The 25,905-nt window shown below is 34.6% G+C and overlaps 1 protein-coding gene across 1 annotated transcript in view; it reads left to right on the forward strand.

The window, feature by feature from the left end:
• Positions 1 to 25,905, forward strand: part of GRID2 (glutamate ionotropic receptor delta type subunit 2) — a 1,451,106-nt gene that overhangs the window by 1,138,282 nt on the left and 286,919 nt on the right. Inside the window, exon 12 of the mRNA XM_037162687.2 lies at positions 20,813 to 20,951. Within this exon, the coding sequence (XP_037018582.2) occupies positions 20,813 to 20,951 (139 nt within the window). The remainder of the gene's footprint in view (positions 1 to 20,812; positions 20,952 to 25,905) is intronic.

A 25,905-nucleotide genomic window follows, 5' to 3' on the forward strand; every position in this document is an offset into this window, starting at 1 on the left:
GAATTGAAGATTTTTTTATTACTCTTATTTATATGAGAATTATACATATCTCCCCTTAACCCCAAAGGCTTAAAATCTGCTCACATTTATAGTAACTCTGGACTCTAGCTTCTGTCATGGAAAAATAAATTAATAACATTTTACTCCCCATTTTTCTCAGCAAGATCAGTTCTTTGATTTAAAAAATTTCTCAATTTTTAAATCCACAGTTATTTGGTCACAAAAGGCCATCTGGAGTATAAGATTAAATGGACATTAGCTTTAGCCACAGTAGGAATTTGTAAACTCAGCATTTTCACCCAGAAAACCTTCCTTTGAAAATGATGTGCAGTTTATCTACTGGGGCTGTACTTAATCTCCAAACCAGAATAAAAACAAGGTCAAATCTTCTGTTGACACCAGGAAATAGTGCAACTGGTCCCCCTATAGTTGTTACAAATAGTCGTATAGACAAGTCACACATTTAAAAAGCTAAATACACTTTTAGTAAATCAAATACAGGAAATGGTTTAGGTTAAAGAGTAAAAATTAAAATGTTCATTCTGATGTTCATTGATTTTTTTTTCTTCTGAGCTAGTATTGACCCAATTGACATTCTACAAATGCTGACTTGAATTAGGTTAAGCAAGTTGGAAGTTATATTGATGACTTGAATAATTCATTATAAAGATAAGCATTAACACTGACTTTAGGACTAGAAACACATCTTTTAAATAATAATGTGAGATAACGAAGCTGGCCACATACAGTGTCTAAGGCAGACACTTTGGATTGGAATGAGTATTTTTGTGCTATTAAATTACCTGGAATACATGTCTAACTGATGAACCAAAAAAAAATATTTTGGCTGAGAAAGAGTCATTTCTGGCACTAAAAGGCAATTTAACATGCACTTACACCTAGGAAAGCTTGGAGAATTAACAGTAATTGCAGAGGTCAAACTTGTAAGCTGGCTGTGCTTACTTATTTCACTCCAAGACTTGACTGCAATGCAATTTAAAACTCAAATATGAGACAATCATTGAATTTGGGTAACTTATTAACTGAGAAAATTGTAAATAATTATGTAAGCACATATCCAAAGTGTAGATAATTCCATATACCAAGAAAACACAATTATGAAGTGTTACGAGTTTATAACTCATCATTATATTTATATATTTTTATTTCTCCTTTAAGGGAATATCTTCTCTTGATATATGATTATAGTTGAATATACTCTATAGTACTAATTGATAAAGTTCAGCAAATATTGTATAATGCACAGGTGGCAGAGAGTAACCAAAATAAATGATTTTCAAAAACAAAAATCTATAAACTACATTGTTTTTCATTGTTGCTTTTAAGTGTAGCTAAACAGTTCTATAAAATAAGAACTATTTTCATTTAAAACTACAGATTTTTATTTTTTCTTTTTAATTTTAATCTCTTATTGTTCATGTATATTTTCTTTTTCTTTAAAATGTGTTTAAAATGCAGCTCAATATTTAAATGATATTAAAACAAACCAGAAAAACATGTTTATTAGATGTGCATTTTGTCTGTCTAATTTAATGTACAAGTCTTTTGACAATATAATTAAAAATATTTGAAATCAGAGAATTCAAAGGCAGTGAAAAATGAGCAAAGCCATGTAGAATAAAGATATTAATTCACTTTTTAAAAATATAGATTTACTTCTTGCCCTGGCTGGTGTAGCTCAGTGGATTGAGCACAGGCCTGCGAACCAAAAGATCACGGTTTGATTCCTAGTCAGGGCACATGCCTGGGTTGCAGGCCAGTTCCCAGCAGGGGATGCACAAGAAGCAACCATACATTGATATTTCTCTCCCTCTCTTTTTCTCTACCCTTCTAAAGATAAATAAATAAAATTAATATATAGATAGATAGATTTACTTCTTAAATTGCAACATGTGTCATTTATGAAATAAAATGCAGCACATTTCTTAGAAAAAATTTAAACATTATCTTTTCTGCTTTCTTTTGCTTTTGTACAAATATTTTGATAATCTTGTTGAAAGCCACCGAAGTGGTGAGAAAAATAATGCCACCATCTCCAACTTTTACACTATTTCCTCATTAGAAGGGGTCTTTCCTGCCCTGGCTGATGTAGTTCAGTGGATTGAGCATGGGCTGCAAACCAAAGGATCACCAGTTCAATTCCCAGTCAGGGCACATGCCTGTTTTGCAGGCCAGGTCCCAGTATGGGGAGCATGAAGAGCAACCATACATTGATAGTTCTCTCTTTCGCTCTCTCCTTCTCTTCCCCTCTCTCTAAAAATACTACATAAAATTTGGAACTGGAAAGTATTATGCTGAGTGAAATAAGCCAGGCACTGAAAGACAAATACCATATGATCTCACCTTTAACAGGAAGCTAAATAACAAAACAAACAAGCAAGCAAAATAAAGACAATGACACTGAAACAGAGAACAAGCTGACAATGACCAGAGGGGAAAGGGGAGGGAATTTCAGGGGAAAAAGGGGAAACATTTATAGGAACTAGTATAAAGGACACATGGAAAACAACTAAGGGGGGTGGAAATGGGAGGGAAGTGGGGATCACGGGGGGTGTGGGCTGGGACAGAAAACTGTACTTGAAAAATAATTAAATTAATACAAAAATAAAATAAAAAGAATACAAGTAAAAATTAACAATAAAAAATTCGTAAAAAATAAAGGCTTTTTTTAACAGTGCTGCACTCTATTACTCTCTAGTTCATTTTTAATTCATTGTTGACTAAGTTAAAAAAAAAAACAAACAAAGTGATGGTAGCAATCCTGTACCAGGTCTGAGAGGTTTGGATACTCAGGTGAAGCTTAGGGGATCCTCCCAGGCAGATCTTTAAGTGCTTTGATCTGGTACCTTTGATCTTCAGTTTGGCACATCTGTGCTTATCAAGATGCTTTAGCTGGAAAACTCCCTCTTAACACAGAACAATGTGGAAATTTAAGCTTGAAACAATTCTCACAGTTGTATTTTTTTTCAGGTTTTAGAAGTACTTTATATTCACCAGCTTAACCATTGTCATTTCTTCTTCAAACTTAGTATTTTATTCACACTAATCAAAGCTTTATCAGCAAACGGCCTGGTAGAATGTAACTCTCCACAAGCAGCAGCATAGCATCTCTGCTGCCTTTAGAGAGATGATCAAAATTACAGTGAAAGAGTTTGGACCTTATCCTTGGTCCTTATCCTTAGAATGGACCTTATCCTTGAAAATCATACAACAGCATTTCATCCAAATAACTAAATGACCTGTGCTATCTAGAGACAATATGAAGGATGGTTTGGAAATTGTGACAGACTGCTAAAGGAGACCAGCAGAGGTGGTGCTGGCCTGGAGAACATGAACCACCACCACAACAAGAACAAAATAAAAGTAGGAATAGAAAAAGGAGACCGAAATGAAATAAATGTAACAAGACTTAGAACCCGAGTGGGTGTCATTATACAGAAAATGTATTAAAATATATAAATATACAATAAGTTTCATACTCTAGTAATTTTTAATTAAATTAACAATATATCCTAAACATTGATTTATTCCTTTAGGTATTCTTTTGTAGCTTTATTTACCATCTACATAAAAATCTGTATTTTTATGTGGATGTATACACACACACACATACATATATATAATTTGTTTTGTCAAATTGCCTATCATTACATGTCTTTAGTTATCTTAGTAAGAAATTATGTGAGATATTCATTTTCTGAGTTAAGTGATATAGGTATATATACACTTCTAAAATTTTTAACTTTTAGCCAAACATTTCACCATCCTACATAGTCACACATTTTAATATTTAATAGTATGTGGATTTCAATACCATTTTAAAGAATTTACTTATAAAAACCACAGTTAACAATATAATATAAAGTTAAACTTTACATTATTTCACTAGATATCTAGAACATACTTAAATATATTCAGATGAATGAAATTGCTTGGCCCTAAAGCATGACTACACTACAACACTTAAAACACTATATTGTTTGGACAAAACAGTTCAGAATCTGCCCTTGTAAACTTAAATGTTCAGAACGCAGACACATATTAAACTATATGTTAGCTCAACCATTTAAATGTGTATTATTGGTATTTATAAAAGTATAAAATTTTATCATGTAATTCAGTGAGGCAATTACAAAAATTTAAAATATAGCAACAAAAACCTTTACACACCAAAGTATAAAGGAAGACTGTGTTGTTCAAAATGGTAATTGGTGGGGAGAAACATCCAAAAACTCCTCAGAGAAAACAAAAAAAAGGTAGCTGATCAAAATTTACCTAAATGAGGCCATCCTAACGTTGTAATTTTTATTTCATTTAAAATATATGAGATATCAAATAATCTACAGGTTATTATTTCCAGAGTTACCAAAGCTTATCAGGCAGAGGAAGACTCTGAAAGGTGGCACATTAAACCACAAAAAATGTCATCCATCAGTCAGGTTGGATTTCATTATTTGTCTGCAAGTGTCAACTATTTTATAAAGAATCATCTAGTCAGATGACTACAATTAATACTGAAACCATTCCCTTGATAATACCTTCACATAAAAACTGCCCAGCATGTCTGTTAGAATAACAGCTTGAATTCTTACACAGTTGCAGGAGTCTCTTGCCTACTGCCATATAGATATAGAAGAAATTTCCAAGTGTTTGAAACTTGGGAGAAGAAAGGATACATATTTTTTTTCTATTTTCAGTAAACCTGTGTAGAGATTCAAGTTGAACAATTGTCTTCAGGGAAAGGGAAAGCACAAAACTAACTCACCATTTTGTTTGCAGGGAAAACATTGGAAATTTTATTCACATGCCTATAACCTGTTGTGTCTAAGGTTAGTTACAAAGTTATTTGTCAAAGTAATTTCAAAAGAAAATTTGTAGCTGTTTACAATTTCAATAATTGGGGCTTGAAATTGTTTAATGAATCAATTAAAATTTATTATGTCACCATTAATATTTAAAAAATATGTTGGTTGAGATATCCTAAGAATAAAGTTAAAGTCTAATAGAATCACAGCCCACCTCTCAGAACAAGGCTGAGAAAAGATATATCCACCTATCTATTTCCTCTATTATTTATTATCAGAATATCTTATCTTTGCAATATCACCTTCCTTTTATCTTCTTGATATATCAAATCAATAGATGATCAGATCATCTATTGATTATCAAGCTTATGCTTTGAGTTGATATGTACTTCCATCTAGTACCTTGGTCTTAGTAAATTATTTCCAAAACAAAATAATGGGGATTTTTTCTGAGCATTTTGGAAATCTAAACTCTCTTTTTAATTTTGTTTGCTTAAATTTGTCCTTTTTTTTTGGCCTGTCAGCCTACAATAAAACTTTATTAGTCTTATCACTGAGGAGAACAAAGGCAGAAAGTGAAGTGGCAATAGGAAATCAGTACCCCTGATGTAAGAAATGTATATGGAGCAGACACCACAAGTTTCCCGGGTCCTCTGATACCTGCAGCCCCTATTCCCCTGCCTGGCTGTTTCCCTCACCTATGTGTCTCTGTGAGCATAAACCATCTGTCCCTATTCTTTTATCTGGACCTTAGCTGAGGAATCCAAATCTTGGTTTGCTAACTATTTCACAAAGCTGTTGGGAAGATGAATAAAAAAAATGCTTACGAAACACTTAACACAATGCCTGATGCATTAGTAAATCCTCAACAAATAGAGGCTTTTATTATTTTGTTTCCTAACATTTGCTTTATAATCTATTACTTCCTGATTTTGGCTTGAGTTTAATAGGTTTTGTTAGTTTTGCAACTTCACCCTAATACCTTTGTTCCCTGACCTCACCCCCTACTTGGTTATACCCATGGGTTTGATTTACTACTTCAGCCCAGCAAGACAAACCTCTTTCCTGATTTTTCCATTGTTTGCCAATTCAACCCAAGTCCCAAGACACTCAGGGACTGAGAGGCTTTAGATTGAAAATGCCTTCAAATTTTCTGGGAGTATGTTGAAACTACACCCAAGTAGCTAGCACTTTAAAAGAAAAGGAGAAAATATTTTTTAAGTAATATCATTAAGCTTCACTTAGAATTGTAAAATGCATTCAGCTTAACATATTTGCATGCACAGACACACAGATATGAGGTTTGTGGTTCACACACATTTGCTTATTCAATCATCAGTGTAGTAAAAATCCCTGTTTATGATATGAATTATCTCATGTTCTTTAATTACAGATCTGTCTGTATTTCTTAGTGAAATCTATCTGAATAGAGCCCATATGATGTTAAAATGTTTATATTTTATCCCAATACATTTCCTGTAACATTAGAACACCAAAATCTCATTTCTTTAGCCATTTTCCAACCAGCTATTTAAAAAGAGTAGACTGAAAAATCTTGAAAAGAGATTCATGTTTCTCTTCTCCTTTTTAAGGTGTCCTCCTAAGAACTCAACTATAAGAACAACGGGAAACAGAAGGGAAAAGTTCAAAATTGGGAAGGCTGAAATTGTTTTTGAAAGCCTAAATTCAAAATGCTAAATGACCCTCCATTTCCCTGTGAAATTGTAAATCTTAATATGTGTTCAATAAATGGGTTAAAATTTGAAACTAAACTTGTTAGCCATGGTTAACAAGTTGCTATATTTAAATAGCATTTTGGTGCTTTAAAAATTTACTTTAGACTTAACACCTGGCTCTCTTATCACAATTTGAACTGATTGAGTGTCTATTGACAATGATTAAGTGCCTCATGGAAATCTTGACACACTTTACATGAGGCCAAGTTTAAGAACTAGTCTCAGCTCAGACTGGAATGGGTCAGTTGGTTGGGCATCATCCTGAAAAGCAAAAGTTTGCCGGTAAATTCCTGGTCAGGGTTGCAGGCTCTGTGCCAGTTGGGGAACATATAAGAGTTAACTGATAGGACTTCCGCCAAGATGGAGGCGTAGGTAGAAACACTTTGCTTCCTTGCACAACCAAATCTAAAAACGACAAAGTTTTAACAACAATAAATGCAACCAAACCACAGAAAATCGAACGATACGGAGTCCGAAAACAACGAGAACCGCTCAGCTAAACTAGTGAGAGGGGCGAAGCCAGCAGCGGAGCGGGTTGGGCAAAAAAGATCCCCTGGAGCGTGGATTCCAGGCCCGGGCTAGTGACGTGCAAACCCAGGGAAGGCTCGGCGTGGCGGGCCGTCAGCAGTCGTGCATTTGTGCGCAGATAAACCAGTGAAGAGACAAGCATTGAGACAGACCGCACAAGCCCTGTCACAGGGCAGTGGGCTTGCACATTTGCGCTCAGATAAACAGGCGGGGGCAAGTGGTGAGGCAGACCAGGAGAGCAGAGAGAACTGCCATTGCTCCCTCTCTGACCACACCCGCACATACGGTGTCACAAACCAGCGACCTGGGTGGCCCCTGGTGAACATCTAAGGCGCCTCTCCTCATATGAAACAGGCACAAACAGATCAAAACATGGCTCAAGAACAACTCAGAGCCCCAGAGGCAATAAATCTAAGTGATGAAGAAATAGCCAAACTTTCAGATGCACAGTTCAAAACACTGGTGATCAGGATGCTCACAGAGCTGGTTGATTTTAGTCACAAAGTAGAGGAACATATGAAGGCTAAACTAATTGAAATGAATGGAAATGCACAGGAAACCAAAAGTAATGGAAAGAAAACTGGGACTCAAATCAAGGGAGCAAACCAGAAGGAAGGAAAAAATGACCAAACAGAAAAATATGAAGAAACAAGAATTCAAAAAATGAGGAGAGGCTTAGGAACCTCCAGGACACCTTTAAACGCTCCAACATCCAAATTATAGGGGTACCAGAAGGGGAAGAGAAACAGTCATGAGTGGAAACCTTATTTGAACAAATAATAAAAGAGAACTTCCCCATCTGGCAAAGGAAATAGACTTCCAGGAAACCCAGGAAGCTCAGAGAGTCCCAAAGAAGTTGGACCCAAGAAGGAACACACTAAGGCACATCATCATTACATTAGCCAAGATTAAAATGAAGGAGAGAATCCTAGAAGCAGCAAGAGAAAAGGAGATAGTTACCTACAAAGGAGTTCCCATCAGACTGTCAGCTGATCTCTCAAAAGAGACCTCTCAGGCAAGAAGGGGCTGGAAAGAAGTATTCCAAGTCATGAAAATTAAAGACCTACAACCAAGGTTGCTCTATCCAGCAAAGCTTTCATTTACAATAGAAGGACAGATAAAGTGCTTCTCAGATAAGATCAAATTCAAGGGGTTCATCATCACCAAGCCCTTATTATATGAAATGTTAAAGGGACTTACCTAAGAAAAAGAAGATAAAAAGATGAACAGTGAAAGGACAGCAAACTCACAGTTATCAACAACCACACCTAAAACAAAAGCAAACTAAGAGGACAGCTAGATCAGGAGTGAACCATAGAAATGAAGATCACATGGAGGGTTAGCAACAGGGGAGTGGGAGAAGGAGAAAGGGGGGGAGGTACAGAAAATAAGTAGCATAGACAGTAGGTAGAAAATAGATAGGGAGGAGGGTGGGAATAGTATGGGAAATATAGAATCTAAAGAACTTGAGACACGTGTTCATGAACTAAAGGGGGGGAGTGGTGGAGGAGGGAGTGTGCAGGGTGGAGGGGAATAAAGGGGGGAAATAGAACAAATGTAATGGCATAATCAATAAAATAAAAAAAAGTTAACCAATAAATGTTTCTCTCCTCTTTCTCCCTTCCTTCGCCTCTCTCTATAAATTAATAAACAAACAATAAATAAATAAATAAAATTTAAAAGAACACATTTCAGAAATTCCAGACATAATTAAAAATTTCACTTTGTGATCTATTTCACTTTTGATTCCTGTTGGCAACTGTTGTTTATCTTTGAACTTTCATGCCCCTGGGACTGGCAAAAAGGGGGAAATTTTCCTTTGAACAACTGATTGATTTCACAACGAATAGGGTTGATAATGACACTAGGATTTATATAGTAGTTTTAAATAGTAGCTTAGGACTTGCTATAATTATTTTAAAACATTAAAAACTTGTACATCACTCAAGAGTGGCAGGCCTGACTCAACTGCAGTCTGGCTTCACACTGTTTGATAAACGAGTAGTCACCCAGACACTTCCTCCCTGAGTGCTTCTCAGCCCTCATTTCATTGCCAGGTCTGTGGTGACATCAATAGGTAACAAAAAATAGTGCAAAATGCAGAAAGAATAATTTTGAGACCTCCATAAGATGGTATTTGAATACATTTGAAAAATCACAATATATTTTTCTTGTTCAGACTATGTACTCTGTTGTGTTTGCTTTTTTTTAATGAACACAAAGGGATTGCTATCTCTTGCTATATTAAAAAGAGAATCACCTAAAGTATCACTCAAGTACTTTATTAAACACCACATATGGTAAAGATGAGAAGACAAAAGGATGATATATAAATTGTTTTAAACACTGCAAGGCATTCCTGAACCAAACCTCCTGAAAATTTTCTGAAGATTTTGAGGGCTTTGTTAGGATATCTTTCCCCATTTTATAAAAAAATTACTAAAATCTCAAATATGTTAGTGTTTTCATATCAGATACAAAATTTTTGTATACTATACACTTAACTATTTTACCAAAAGTAAGTTTACTTGAACAAAACATCTATTAGCATGTCCATGAAACTGCAAAGTCTTACTTTTACCATTGAAATTTACAAGGGTTCTTTTGATAGATATTGGGGAAAAGAAACAGAAAAAGAGGTAAGCAAATACATTTTGTTTGGTTGCAGATAAAAATGATAGGAAAATCAATGAAAATATGTGGTCCTCTGATGCGTTATACTTTGTGCCAAACCTACTCTCATGAACCATTTATACCATAAAATGCTAATCTGTGAATAGTGGATATCTCAACAAAAGCGCTAGACATTACTGTGCCTTCCAACTAAACAGGTCAACTTCAAACATTTGGAAGCTTCTTTAATTAAAAAAAAGGCTTTTATTTTTTAATTATGTTTTATTGCTTATATTATTAGAGTTGTCCCAAATTATCCCCTTTTGCCCACCTCCACCCAGCACCCCACTCCCAGCACCCCCACTCCCTCAGGCAATCCCTACATCATTGCTCAGTCCATGGGTCATGTGTATAAATTCTTTGGCTACTCCATTTTCTATGCTCTCTGCATTACTACATTCCCATGGCTATTCTGTAACTACCTATTTGTACCTTTTTTAAAGATTTTATTTATCTTTAGAAGTGAAGGGAAGGAGAAAGGGAGATAAATATCAGTGTATGGTTGCCTCTTGTGTGTCCCCCACTGGGAACTGGCCTGCAACCCAGGAATGTGCCCTGACTGGGAATCAAGCTGTGATCCTCAGGCCTGCGCTCAATCCACTGAGCTACACCAGCCAGGTGTAGCTTAATCCCCTCACCACTTCACCCATTCTCCCACACCCCCTCCCATCAGGCAACCATCAAAACACTCTCCATATCCATGATTCTGTCTCTGTTCTTCTTGTTTGCTTAGATTGTTTTCTAGATTAAATTTTTAATAGATATGTATGTATTGCCATTGCATTGTTCATAGTTTTGATATTCTTTTTTTACTTAAATAAGTCCCTTTAATACTTCACATAATAATGGTTTGGTGATGATAAATTCCTTTAGTTTTTTCTTGTCTGGGAAGCTCTTTCTCTGCTCTCTGATTTTAAATGATAGCTTTGCTGGGTAGAGCAATCTTGGTTGTAGGTCCCTGCTTCATGACTTTAAATATTTCTTGCCAATACTTTCTAGCCTGCAAAGTTTCTTTTGAGAAACCAGCTGACAGTCTCATGGGAACTCCCCTGTAGGTAACTAACTTCTTTTCTCTTGCTGCTTTTAAGATTCTTTCTTTACCTTTAAACTTTGGTATTTTAATTATGATGTGTCTTGGAGTGGGCCTTTTTGCATCCATCTTGTTTGGGACTCTATGCTTTGTGGACTCTCAAGTCTATTTCCTTCACCAAATTAAGGAAGTTTTCTTTCATTATTTTTTCAAATAGATTTCCAATTTTTTACTATTTCTCTTCTCATTCTGGCACCCCTATGAGGTGAATGTTAAGCCATTTGAATTTATCCCAAAGGCTGCTTATACTATCCTTGTTTTTTGAATTCTTTTTTCTTCTGGTTATTCTGATTGGTTGTTTTTTGCTTTCTTATGTTCCAAATCATTGCTGTGCTTTTTGGCTTCATCCACTCTACTGTCATTTCCCTATAAATTGTTATTTACTTCAATTAGTATATGCTTTATTTCTGACTGGATCTTTTTTATGCTGTTGAAGTCCTCACTAAATTCCTTAAGCAGTGATAGATTGCTTATCCCCATCTTGTTTAGTTGTTTTTTGGGGAGTTTGACCTATTCTTTCATGCACCTGTTTCTTTGTCTGTTAATTTTAGAAGCCTCCCTGTATTTGTTTCTGTGTCTTAGGTAGAGCTACTGACACTCCCTGTCTTGGTAGCATGGCCTAATATAGTAGGTGCCCTGTAAGGTCTAGTGACACAGCCTCCCCTATCATCCAAACTAGATACTCAAGGAGCACTCTTTATGTGGGCTGAATATACACTTCTCTCGTAGTTGATCATTAACTGCTGTGTCAGGTCAATGGGAGGGATTTACCCAGGCCAGTTAAATGCAAGGACTGGCTATGACCACTGACCATCCACCTCCACCCTCTGTGGAGGAGCAGTTGCATGGGGGTGGTGGTGTTGTGACATTGTCTATAGCTTTCCACTGGATACATAGGCTCTGTGGTTTTCAGGGTGGTGCAGGGCAAGGTCAGCCCCCACCTTTGTTTTGTCCAGGCCACCCTACATGAGCAATAAGGTAATCTGAGCTGGCTGCCATGTGTTATAGGCTTGGAGATTCCCAGGCAAAGCCAAGCTGTGAATTTAGGCTGGCTGCTGCTAGTGCTAGGCCTAGGATCACTTAGCAAGAGTTACTGGGGCTGGGGGCTCACTGAGGCTGGCTATTGCTTGTTTGATAGGATTTAGGAAGTTGTGAAGCATGAGGCAAGACCAGCCATTCATATGGAAAAGTGCTTGGGTGGGCTTGTAAGTTGGGTGGGGTGGAGTCTCAGGGAGGATCTCCGTGGTGGATCCAGCAGTGTTAGTCAGGTTGATAGAGAGTCTCAGATATAATACCCACCTCCCAGCTCAGTGGCTTTGTGTGGAGAGGTTTCAGAAAAGGGACATTGGCCTCTTCCCACCTTTCTGCCTGGAGAACTCCATCTCCCAGCTCTCACCTTGATACCAGACACTTCAGTTCCTCCCTGTATGCCAGTGGTGCTTTTCAAGCTGCTACCCTGGTGCTGGAGCTCAAGGGGAGTGAGTCTGAGTAAGTCCATGTGTGGGTTCTTTAAGGAGTACTGCTTGGGACTCTGAAAGTTTGTTCCACTGAGTCAGTCCTTGCTGGTTTTTGCAGCCAGAAGTTATAGGAACTTACCTTCCTGGTACCTGGACCCTGGGCTGGGGGATTTGGTGTGGGGCTGGGACTCTTCATTCCTGAGATATTTCTTCCAAATTTTTATCCACCACGAGTGGATGTGGGACCTGCCCATTCTGCATCTGCATCCCTCCTACCAGTCTAGATGGATATGGTTCCTATAATTCCATAGTTGTCAGGCTTCCATTCAACTTGATTTCTAATGGTTCTGAGTGATGGTTGTTCTCTGCTTTAGTTGCAGTTTTTATGTGGCTGTGTGGGAAGTGGAGCTGTGTTTACTTATGCTGTCATCTGACTGGAAGTCCCCCCAAAACTTACAAAAAATAAAAAGGATTTTCTCATTTCAATGTAATTTCAGAATCTTTAAAAGAGGACATTTACTAATTCAAGATGAGTTAACTAGTTTCATAAAAAAGTACTTTGCTAATTAGTGTTCTGAAAAATTTATTCATCTGCCTTAAAAGAGTTTATGTATATCAAGTTACTCTTAATAAATATAGTGTAATTCATTTATTCTATGATCATATTTCCAGTGTAATTGAATACCAAGCAGTTAATACAGGAGAAAAAGTGGTGTTGGTTAAATGATACCTAGGGAAAGATTTGTAGCAATTACATCTAAATACCACCACTGACACTATCGTTGGAGAAATAAGAATTAACCAGTTCACAGTGGGGACTAGTGGTAAACAATGTAAGTGTTGTGCATCCACATGTTCTTAACGTTGCACTTAAGGGACCTTCTACTTCAAAACAGCTCCTTTCAAAGGAGTTCAAGAAAAATGCAATGAATTGATTTTAACAAATCACTGAATTGAAGCTGGTTAAGAGGGAAGTATATCTAAGCAAGTAGAAAGGGATAGAAAAAAGTGATAGGGCAAATAAATCTTAGATAGATCTCCTTTTGTGACTGCAGATTTAATAAAGGAAGGAAGCTCAAAAGTAGAAGATGGCATAGGAGAATAGAATGTTTGAAACTGACATTGTAGAGGGGGTGAAGTTTATGTTAGTAAAGATTGTGTTTGTTAATATACATATAAATGTCATACCATTTGTAGTAGAAAATAATTATAATATCGGTATGATATAAACAAAACATTAATAATTCTAATTAGCTTCTGTTGCCTGCCAAAGGAAATATGAAATTTGCTTTTCATTTATAAAAATAGATTCATAATCTTAATGAGACTTGGTATCACCACACTGAGACTTTGTTCATGCTATAATAAAATAATGCTGAGACATAATTTTAAACGGAACAACTTCCTCAACACAACACAATATGACTTGACATTATTTCTCTCTACCACCTAAAGCCTTCTGTTATACCAATGATAGGCCACATTATAGAAACCTGCCCTACCTTACACGTGGGTTCAGGTAGTGACCTACTAGCCTGTGGCAAATGGGAAGCCATAGATGCAGCTCGCATGCCCCTCCTTATACTTCTGCTTGCTCCTCCAAAATAGTAAATGAGTAAATAGAACATTTACAAATCTCGTCACACTCACTCACTTGGACTTCCTGTAAATGAGCTTCAAAGGAGCTTTATACCAATGAGTCATAAAGATGACTGACATTCCTTAAGCATTTAGAAGATATTTACATTCTATCCCATTCTTAAATGTAGATCACTGACCTGGAATGACAAATTTATAGCACTTTACTTCTTCATGTTTTCTAAATTGTTTATTTTGTAAGTGTGAAACATTGTCATATTTATTGGCACATCAAATGACCACCTTAGTTGAACATATTTAATCCCCTCTAATATTGGAAAATTTCAATTTGCTATTAGTTTTTAGCCATTTTACTAGTAACCTGGTTCCAATAATGATCCAACTCTTCTCTTTTAAATATTTTATTTATTTATTTTTAAAGAGAGGGGAAGGGAGGGAGAAAGAGGAGAGAAACATCAATGTGCGGTTGCCTCTCATGTGGCTCCCTCTGGGGACCTTGCCTGCAACCCAGGCTTGTGCCCTGACTGGGAATCGAACCAGCAACGCTTTGGTTTGCAGCCTGCAAAGGATCCAACTCTTGAAAAAATAATGTTTATGAAGAAAAGTAATAGTTTCTGTCCTCTTTTAAATCATAATTCATAAGAGTTTTACAGTCTCAAATTATATAATACTTTGTGAGTTCATAAACCTATGAAAAGCTGATGTACGAACAGCCAAATCATAGAATTTTAAACAATTACTTTTTATATTTTCAGGCAAACAGAAAGATGCATATATATTCACACAAAGTAAGACTTAGAGCAACAAATTGTTGCTGGATTCAGATGAATTTATCCAGTTTCACGATCTTGCTTGAGAGCAAAACATTATTTTATTTCTTTAACAACTTTTGTAAACAAGGTAATATATACAGTAGCAAGGTTGACATATTTTTGATGTGGCACACTAGTTATATCAAAATGCAAAACTGTGTAGAAACATTTTCCTTATATTAGAGGGGTCACTTTGGAAAATATAAATTTCACATGCTTCCACAGAGCAGTATCGGGGGGCTTCACACTCACCAGGCGCGACCAGAGTCAAAATACCCGTTCTTGGTCTCAGGCCTTTGCACGCGCAGTGGGTCAGGAATTGCCAGCCTAATTTCTGCCATGCCTTAACAAAGTGGGGTAGTGTTTTAAATTTACCAGATAATTTCTTGTCTTTTACCTGACTGTCTCCTCTAGCATCCTGAACTGTGAAAAGACTTTTTTCAGATGTGCACACAAAGAAAAGAGAACAAAAAACAATGGTCTTTGTTAACCTCACCTTTCTCTCTGTTTTCTCATTTTATTTTGTTTTACAAATTGGAAAACATTATTTACATATAGAAAAATGCATAAAGCTTAAAGGTGCAACTCAATAAATTACCAGCAATAGATCACCTGTGCAATTACTACTTAGGGAAAGCTAGAACCTTCCCAGTGACACAGCACCCATTGCCCCATCTCAACCGTTATTCTCTAAACCCAAAGGTAACCACTCAGAGAATATAAGCACTACTATTCATGTTGCCTGTTTTTGTAAAACTATCGCACAGTGTGCATTCTTTTACTCAATATCTAGTTGTAAAATCCATTTACGGTGTTACATACAAATGAAATCTGTTCGTTTTCATTGTTGTATAGTGTTCTATTATATGAATATACCATGATTTATTTATACATTCTACACTTCAGGAATGTTTAGTCTATTTCCAGTTTTGGCTATTATGGATAATGTTGCTATGAACACTTGTGTGCGTGTCAATCGGTACATATATTTTTCTTTAGGGTACCTAGCTAAGAAGTAAAATTGCTGAGTCTTAAGATATGCAAACGATAGTTTGCAAAAATGCTTTCAAATTGTTTATCAAAGCAACTCAATAAACTTACAATCTCAACAATAGGATACAGCATTTTATGATCTCCAGATCCTTGGCAACACTTTCTATTGTCTATTTCCTTGTTTTAATCATTCTGGTGGCTATAAAGTGGTATTACATTTTTCTTAGTTTGTGTATCCCTGATCACCAATGAGATTGCCATCTTCTTTACATATTTATTGGCTTCTTGGTTATCTTTTATGAAGTCTCGCCCATTTTTCTGATTGTCGTTTATTTTATAGAGGTTATTAATGTATATTGCTGATTTTTGTTAGATATCTGTACTTCAAGTATCACATATGTAGCTTGTATTTGTACTCACTTAATGGTGTCTTTTGAACTATTAAGTATTACTATAATGAAATTTATCAATCTTTTGTGCTAATGCATTTTTCCCTCTGTTCAAGAATCCTTTTGGATATAATGGATATATTACTTTACATTAATTTCTGGAATTTTTATTGTTCATATTTTATATTTATAAGCCATTCGGTATTGATTTTTGTATAAGATAATTTATTTTTCATGTATATTTAAATTGACTTAGAGTGCTTATTGAAGAGACCTCTCACTCTGCAGTACTGCAGTGCCAACAGGGCATAAATCAAGTGTTAAGATAGACATGGATAATTTTCATTGATTTGGTCTAAAGCTACAGTCAGTGAAAACCAGTCTTTTTCTTCTTCTTGGACATTGTTTTGTCCATTTTTGTCCTTTTGCAATTTTATAAAAATTTTATATTCAGCTTCTCTCTCTCTCTCTCTTAGCTTTCTTTCTCACTCCTCCTCACACACACACACAAAAAACCCCTGAAGCTATAAATCAATTAGAGAAGAATTTATATCTTTATGACACTGAGTCTTTCAATCAAGAAGCATGATGCACTTGTTCATTTATTTAATCTTTTTGTTATTTTACTCAAACAAGTTTTATAGACTTTCATATAGAGGTCTTTCACATCTTTATTCTTAGGCATTTTATACTTTAATTACAGATAATATATTTTTAATTCCACTTATTCAGACTTGGTTGCTGGTATATACATATCTGATTAATTTTTGAACATCGTGCTATAGCACTAATAAATAACTTAATTTTAGTAATTTATCCCATATTCTTTTGGATTTTCTACATACATATTCAAATCGTCTTTAATTCATAATTTTTATCTTATTCTTTCCAGTTTTTAACTATTTTAGATTATTTGTAGTCTTGTTGAGCCACATTGTTTAGCACCTCCATTTAAATACAAGTGGTAACAGCTTGTAGCCCTTAGACAGCCTTTAAAAATACTTATCTTGTCAATAAATATGATGATTGCTGTAGGTTTCTGAAAATACCGTTGTGAGATTGAAAACTGTTCCTTTACTTCTATTTTGCTTATTTACTTCTAGTTTTTTTGTTTTTATTTTTAAGACTGCATGTTGGCTTTTATCTAACCCTTTTCCACATGTAACAAGGTGATTATAGGATTTTATTCCTTTGTATTGTTAATGTAGTAAATTCCAGTGGTTGATTTTTGAATGGCAAAGCAACCATTTTTTCATATAATAAACCCATCATGCTTATTTATTTGTTGCAATTTTTACTTTGCTGATTTAAGTCTTTTCTATATACAATCATATGAAGTATTGGCCTGTAATTTTCCTTTCTTAGAATGATCTTTCAAGTTTTTGTGCTTATCAAAGTTCTGCTTTCTCTATAAAATGTATGGAGTAATGTGTAAAATTAGAGTTAATTTTACTGAAACATATATTAGATTTTTCTAGTAAAGCCACTGGCCTTGAATTTTTTAATGGGTAAGTTTTAACTGTGGATTCAAAGTCTTTAAAATTTGTAAGATTATTCAAATTTTCTATTCTTTTGGTGGCAATTTTTATAGAAATTTGGCCACATCATCTTGATTTTCAAATAATTGGCATAAAATTGTACATAAAAACTTCCATTTTTTACCCTCCTAATGTTTATAAAATCTGTAACAAACCGTTCTTTTTATTCCTATTATTGTCTTTTGCCTTTATTTATTTTCATGATCAATGTAAATAGCTTTTAATAGGACTTTTCGAATGATCAAACTTTGTTAGTTCAACTGTCTCTTTTGTATTTTTGTCTATTTTATTAATTTTTGTTCTTATATTTATTCTTTTCTACCTTCTATGTTCTTTAGGTTGACCTTGATTTTTTTAAACTTGAAATTAATGAGCTCATTCATTTCCAGCCTTCTTTTATTACACATTATAGGCTATGAATTTTCCTCTAAATACAAATTCAGTGGCATTCCGTTAGCTACTAAAATATAAAGTTTTGGTGTGAAGTATTTTTATTATTATCAATTTCAAAATATTTTTATTTCTCTTGTATTTTTCTTTACCCATATCTTAATAGACTTGTGATTATTGATATCCAAGCATATGAGGATTTTCTGATTTTCTTAGTCCTTTTTCCACTTAGCATGCTCTGGCCTTAATTTTTATAGCCACTTAACCTTTGAAGGCTTTCAAAAGTATTGTTCAGCTTCTTAGTCTCTTGGCTTCCTCATGTGAAATTGGCCTTTATCCCTCTGGGAAAAGTAGTTCTAAATATCAGGTCACATTTATGGGTTACTTTTTTCTTCAAGATCTTGGTCTTCTAATTTTTAACTTCCTCTTTAGCTCTCAAATGCATTATATATTCAATTTTTCTTGTTGCTGTCAGTAGGAGGATTGCTTAGAATTATCAAAATTGGAAGCCAAGATTCCCATTTCTTCCAGAATTTGATTTCTAAATTCAGATAAAATTATCATTTTATTCAGGTTCTACAAGAATATTGTAATTACCCAAAGTGTAAAGTACATGCCATGGGTGAAGGGTGAAGAAAACTCAGTAAATATTCTTCCATATGAGTCATAACAACTATATTAAAGATTGAAACTTTATGAAACAAACTTTATAGTCATTAATTTTTGTTCCACTTTTCTTATTCATATTAACATTTTTTAGTCTTTAGCTATCATCTTGTCCATATTTTATTTTTTCAATTAGTCCTTTTATCTAGGAAGTCACCGTGTAGATTTTAAAATATTTTCTTTTGCTTTTATCTTTTAAAAATTGTGTGAATATTGGCTTTGAAGAAGAGAGTATCTGAAATGCATTATAACTGCTTTTGAAAAATGTGTATCATATGCTAGCAGTTAGCCTGTTCTGAGTATATTACATCAGGAAAACAGCTCAGGACATAACCAAAGTGCATACATATTTGGACTACATTGTAAATTTAGATATTACACAGTAGGAAATAATGATTGTCATAAAAATCTGATATTATAATTAATCAAGCCCTGTTAAGTCACTCACATATTGATGGACCTAGGCAAATCTAATATTATGTGTCTAATATATTTTTCTTATTAGCATAGACTAATTTCTTATTTAGACTATTAATTTCATATAAAACATATATTCATTCAACAAATATTTACCCACTAAATATGGGACAGAAATTGTTTCTATATCAGAAACTATATTATAAGGGAGAAAAATAAAAATATATAAAATGTGATAAATTATAATTTTTTAAAGATAAGAAGATTGAGAGTGTGGAGTTGTAGGGAGTTACTTTTGATATAATGGTAATAAAGTGTTTGTGGAGAAGTATCATCTGAGCAAAAACTTCAATAAGTTAAAGGAAAATGCCATTTTTTAAATTAAATAGAGAATTTCTGGTATAAAAAAATTGCAAGTATGAGGGCCCTAGGACAGAAACCATTGTAGAAGAAATTGTAAGAATTTTATCAAGAGAGTGGGATGAGATAAGGTCCTGAAGTTGACCTGATATTAGGACTTGTAGACACTGATATGTTCAGTAGAGATTTTGGATTTTTTTCTAAGAATGATGGGAACCACTTGAAGTTTTGATCAGGAGAATACTGGGATCTCATTCTCATTTTTAAAGTGTACCATGGTGATAGAATTAGGATTGGTAGTGCCTAGGATATAAACAGGTAAGCCATGAGAGTGGCTCAGCAGTACAGTTAAAGAAGAGGAGATAGCACTGGGAGTGATGAGATAACATAGGATTTGTATGTAATTTGAAGGTGAATGTGACTGACCTTGTTCCAGGATGGGATGTCACTGGGTTGGAAAATTCCTAAGTATCTGATCTGAGAAATAAAGCGAAGACCATTGTAATTCCCTGAGAAAAGTGTGGACCAGGGTGTTAATTTAGGAGTGAAAACAAGTGTTTTGCTTTAAATGTGATAAGTCTGAAATGCCCATTAGATTCTGAGTGGAAATCATGTAGATTTATCTATAGATTTCTAGAGAGAGTGGAGCTTGAAATATAAAGCTGAGAGTTATGGAAGTATACTGTGGGTGATATTCAAACTCAGGGAATTTGAGATTAGCTGGAGTGGAGAAAAGAGAAGCAACCTAGAGACCAAGTCCAAGGTCACTCCAACATTCAAAAGATGGAGAGGAAGATTCTACAAGATTGTAAAGAGTGGCTAGTCAATCAAGAAAACAAAACGTGTGATGATGCTAAAGCCAATGGTAATATATGTGATCTCAAGGTCATTACTAACCTGTGATTCTAGGGAACTTAACAAAAAAGTCTTCAATATTACCTATTAAACTAGAAATATGAAAAAGTTGTATTAAACAGAAGCATAATAACAATGAGCATAAAAATATCACTTAACTAGTGAATAATTAAGCCCTTGGAAATAAAATGTATATCTCTGGTTATAATAACACTATAATTATTTTTAGGGTTGAACAAAAAGGTGAAATAAATATTATTTAAATATATTATACTATCCTTTTTGACTGGGTCTCACATAGTCTCATAAAAGAGAGTTAAATATAAAGTAGTGAACATAAGCAAAATATAGAGATCTATGCTGGTGTTATATATAAATATTTCTCACTACTTAAGAATTAACTTGGTTTTGAACATGTATAACTTCAGGATTCTCAATAAATACATGTTGATGTTCTTTTATTCTCATTGATTCTCTCCACAGGTGGGGAGGTCCCATACACAACTCTGGCTACTCGAATGATGATGGGGGCTTGGTGGCTCTTTGCTTTGATCGTCATCTCATCTTACACAGCAAACCTTGCTGCTTTCCTCACTATCACCCGCATTGAAAGCTCCATCCAGTAAGTAGACAGAGATTCCCGCAGCTACAAAGCATGAGAAATGACAGGAGTGCGTAAGCTATTTAAATAAGTATATGGTTTCTAATAATGAATTTATGATTTTCCTTTGAGTAAATGCTTAATGTTCTGATATACAGATATTACTAGATAGTCCAACTCCTGAAAATACGGTATCGATTGAGCATTTTTTTAAATGAATAATTCTGGGAATAATTTGAACATTGCTTCCCACATTTTCCTGGAAGGGTAACACATATTCAGAATTTTAACCTCCACAGTGTATGACTGTGTCTGGGCAGCATTGTAAAAAAGGGAAAAGGAGTCATACTAAATATATATAATTCAAATTTGACACTATCAGTCCTTTCCTTGAGCCTGTTGCATTATTCACACTCTGTAAATAGACAGATGATGAGTAGGGAGAAAAATGGCAAGAGCAGTGAGGGAGAGATGGAGAAAGAAGGAGAGAGAGAAGCTGTCCAGAGATACAACTACTCTCTGTTTATCTCTTCACTGCATGATACCTAATGTGATCATCACAGCTGCTGCTTCTCCAGCTGCAGTGGTGGTAGTCATTAACTAGGGTGCACTCACTTAAATCCTAAAAGTTACCCAATTCAGTGCCTCAGTTAACAAATGCCACTCCCCCAAGACCTGAGAGCCCAAAGGCCTTTGATTTATGGTGGCTACTCCTGCTTTTGTGGTTTAATGCCATAATCAGCACCACAATACTTGTACCTTACCAGAACATAATGTTCTATGTATTGTTTTTTTAAATTTCCCTGAAATGTTTTATTCATCCAAAACAAGGTATTCTGAGTGTTCTTAAAGTTGAACAACATTCATTTCTCAACAAAACTGACAATTCAAAGTCAGAATAATTAGACTTATCAAGAAATTCATCAGAGATTTAACTTATCCTTAAAAGAAGATGTTAGCTATTGCCCTTAAAAAGTGTGTAAATGAAGTTTATTAGCCACAAACTATTATATGATAGCACAATACTAAAAACAAATTTGAGAATTATTGATCTATAAAGCACTAAGATATACTTTTCAATTGCTTGTGATATAAAACTGAAACACCAAAATTTAAGTACTAAAGCAATAGACAGTCATTTATTTCATTCAGTTATGAAAATGGTATTTCCAACTTCTCTCATCAAATCATGCTCCTCAAGTTCTATTCCCAATTACCACATATCTTTGGTGCAAAACCTTCATACTCTCTTAGTTTATTACCCTTATAGCCAGTTCTATGTGTGGCATAAGTCATAAAACTGATGACCTCATCAGAATCACATTTTAAGCAATAATCAAAATGATTACAACCACCCAGCCAAAAAAGCAATGAAATTAATAACATTATGAAAACAATAATTACTATTTATTTAACACTCATAAGACTCCAGACGGTGCTAAATGTTTAACAGGCATTGGCTCATTCAATATTTACAGCAATTTTCTGAAATACATATGATTAATAACCCATTTTACAGCTGAAGTTGAAAAGATAAATTGTCCCAAATCCTGCAGCTAATAAATTAAAGATTAGACCTATAATCTTTCCAAGTCTAAAGCCTAACTTTTACACACACCACACCAGTTTTCATCCCACACCCATGTGTGGCCAGTTGTTTTCAGAGGATATCATTAAGGGCATGCCACAGCTTTATCTCTTATTAAGTATAGAGACATAAAAAATTACATTCCTCAAATCCACAATTGGTCTGAGAAAATAAAATACCAAAAATTACGAGAGTTTTCTGTTGGGCCAGTTCTGTAAGTATACATCCCAACGGGAGCAGGTTATATTTGTAATTGATATCTGCAGCTAAGGGTAAGACTGCTCCACAGATCCGATAACAGAAATCCCATTGAGAAAGATAGTTTTAAAATACAGTATTTAATTCATAAATATATTTCATATCAATTATGTTTAACATGTCACATTTTGAGTATACTTAAATCTAAAAACCTATAACTCAGATTTGACTTTGAAACATTTTTAAATAAAGAAAGAAAATTTTAAATAAAATAACTGACTATATACAGCAAATCATAATAATAATTATAATAATCAACAAAAATTATGGCTAAGATTCAATGAGAATTCACTATGAATTTATTAAGCACATTATATATTTTATCTCAATTATTTCTCAAAATAACCATAACAATACAGATAGTATTTTTACTTCCATTTTGCTATTTTTATTTCCATTTTTCAGATGAAGATACAAAAATTGGAAGTTTAAGGCTCAAGATCACACCATCAATAGTTTCAGAGCTGAAAATCACACACACATCAATTCAATACTAGCCCATAACCTTACCCACCCAGTTTTGTTTATATCCAGTTGTTGTTTTTAGAATTTGTTTGTTTGAGTCACTGTTTCACTGAGGCTGCAGACTTCATAGCATGTGTGTGGTGTATGTGAACTCTTTAGTTGTTACAAGCTTTGCCAGCATGAGCTTGTATTTACACATTTATGCAACAGCGGTGAGATCAAAAGCCTCTATTAGGTTTTTATACCCATTAGCTTTGTCTACAAGTAAAATCTAATGGACAAGGATCACAGAGGACACGTGGGCATGGGTAATGGGGAGGACTGACTGGAGGAGTTGGGGGACAGGGTAGGGGTGAGCAATGGGGAAAAAGGCAGGACAACTGTAACTGAACACCAATAATAAAAAAAAGATCATTATTTCATATGATATTTTTCTCGTGTAGTTTCATAGTCCAAAATAACTGAAAATTTATTTTTGAAAACTTCTTTCTACTGCTAACTCATATTGTTAGAAGTCAACAGTTGGTATAAGTTTTCCCATCCTTCTAATCTCATCACTAGACTAATTTTGAAAGGGGAAAATCAGAGCCAAATAAGTTAAAAGAAACCTGATTCTCTTCCAACCTTAAAGATTTCTTCTAATTTCATGCCTCAGCTATTTTGGTAAACATAACTGCTTTTGGTATTTCTTGGAAACATTCAAAGTTCATTTGCAACTAATGCCAAACTTTCTGGGGAAATTCTAAGTCTGATTTTTCTTAGAAAAGGCAAAATCTTTTTTTTACAATACCATCCAGTGTCATGCTTCTGAATCATTTATATTCATAAGACTTGCTCATCACTTAATGAAACAATACATGTCAGGGTGCCTTCTTCTGGGCCAGTTTTGCTCTGCCATCAGCACACATTTACCAATCACATCTTCATCCCCCAAATTCCAAGTCACCTCTGCAGACAAGAAAAGGTAGAGGTAATTAGAGGGACATCAGTGGGAGGGGGAGGAAAGCAGCTATTTTTGAACAGTTGGTTCACAGAAACTCACAGTTTGGTGGGAGCAATTCAATAAATTTATTCTTGGGAAGCTTAGTATATTTTATAAAATGTACCCATTTTTCCAAATTAGATATTTATTGGCATCTAACCTTTTAGTTGGCATTTGTCATTACTAAAATTTTTTAAAGTGAATTTTCCCTGACAAGGATAACTCACAAGTTTAATTTCATATTTCTTAAGTGGTGGTAGCAGCTCAGCACAACCATGACAGAGTGTGACAGTTGGGATGGGGAGTAGTGAGATGCACAGTTCACTTTGAAGGGAAAAATATGCAACTTCTATGACTCTAAGACATTTAAGCTTTTTTATTGTCATTGAACAGTAAGAACATGTTCAATGTCAATACACTATTTTCAAATACCTGGACAATTAAACATACTTTTTTCTGCTGGTAACCCAGCTAAAAGCCGTAATGATGAAATGGAGCATGTAAAGCTTTGAAGGAATTTTCAGAGTAAACATTGGGTAATAATAACATCACCAGTGTTAACTCCATAAGTGTTTGTTGGATGCAAATTCAAAAAACCTATTTATTTCATGCATAAAAGTGAAAATAGCTACAGGGGAAATTATAATTATACAGTTATAGTAATTTATAACTTCAGTAAGATTGATCTTTGGTGGTAAAACTTGAGGTCTTTCATTTCCTAAAGCTATAAGTGAGCTTTAGTCTATTCAAAAGGATTTCAACATTCCACCATACTTTTAAATTTAATGCTATCATTCTCTGTAATGGTTGAAGTTGGACTAAACAAAATATTGAGTTAATGTAGCCACTACATCAAACTAATATAGGTTAAATTTCTTTCCAGACATATGCAAAAAGAGATTCATAAATATTCTGTGTACTGGAGACCAGTTTTTCCCTAATATATCAATAAAGAGAAGAGTTGTGACTGGCAGGTGCTCTCTAATAAAAGGATTTCTACCTTTTTTTGCCCTCATGGAACAGAGTAACGACCTCGAAAGTCAATATTAAAAGAAATCACAGCAATCACACTTTTGGAAATGGAGGCATTCCTAACTATAAAAACTCCTAAATAAATATATTAGCTTCATATATTTAGTTCAACTAATTGCATGTCTATATAAAATTTAAACACTGCGCTATGCATTTAGTCTCTAAAGTTATTCAAGTAGTATCCCTGAGTCACAACCTACAGGGACCAGCAGAAGTAATGCCTGCTTGAGTGTGGTTGGTAGGGTAATAATATGGGTGTAATAATTTACAGTTTTAACTTGAACATTTCATCTAAAATGTCCTGTGGTGTGCTTCAGTGTGTATGTTACAGAATTACATGCTTATGATATTATAATAAAATATTTTGTAGTAAAAAGGGGGTGTTATTTGTGCTGGACCCTTTATTTGGAAAAATAACAATGTAAAATTCAATGATACAGAGGGCATGATAGATTTATTTATAAAATGCTGCGGGAACACAACAGAAGAAGTAATCAATAACTTGGAGGGGAGGGAGAGGAGAAAGGAAGGAAACTGTGGAGCATCGCAGAGGTTCTCTGTGGTATCATCCGCGAGTTCAAACTTGAAGGATGAATTTCAGTAGACTGAAGGGGTGGCTTACTGAGACATTTGCAAAAGCAACAGAGATA

This window comes from Artibeus jamaicensis, unplaced genomic scaffold (genome assembly GCF_021234435.1).
Source record: "Artibeus jamaicensis isolate MK-2021 breed Jamaican fruit bat unplaced genomic scaffold, CSHL_Jam_final contig_452, whole genome shotgun sequence".
Taxonomy (NCBI): domain Eukaryota; kingdom Metazoa; phylum Chordata; class Mammalia; order Chiroptera; family Phyllostomidae; genus Artibeus; species Artibeus jamaicensis.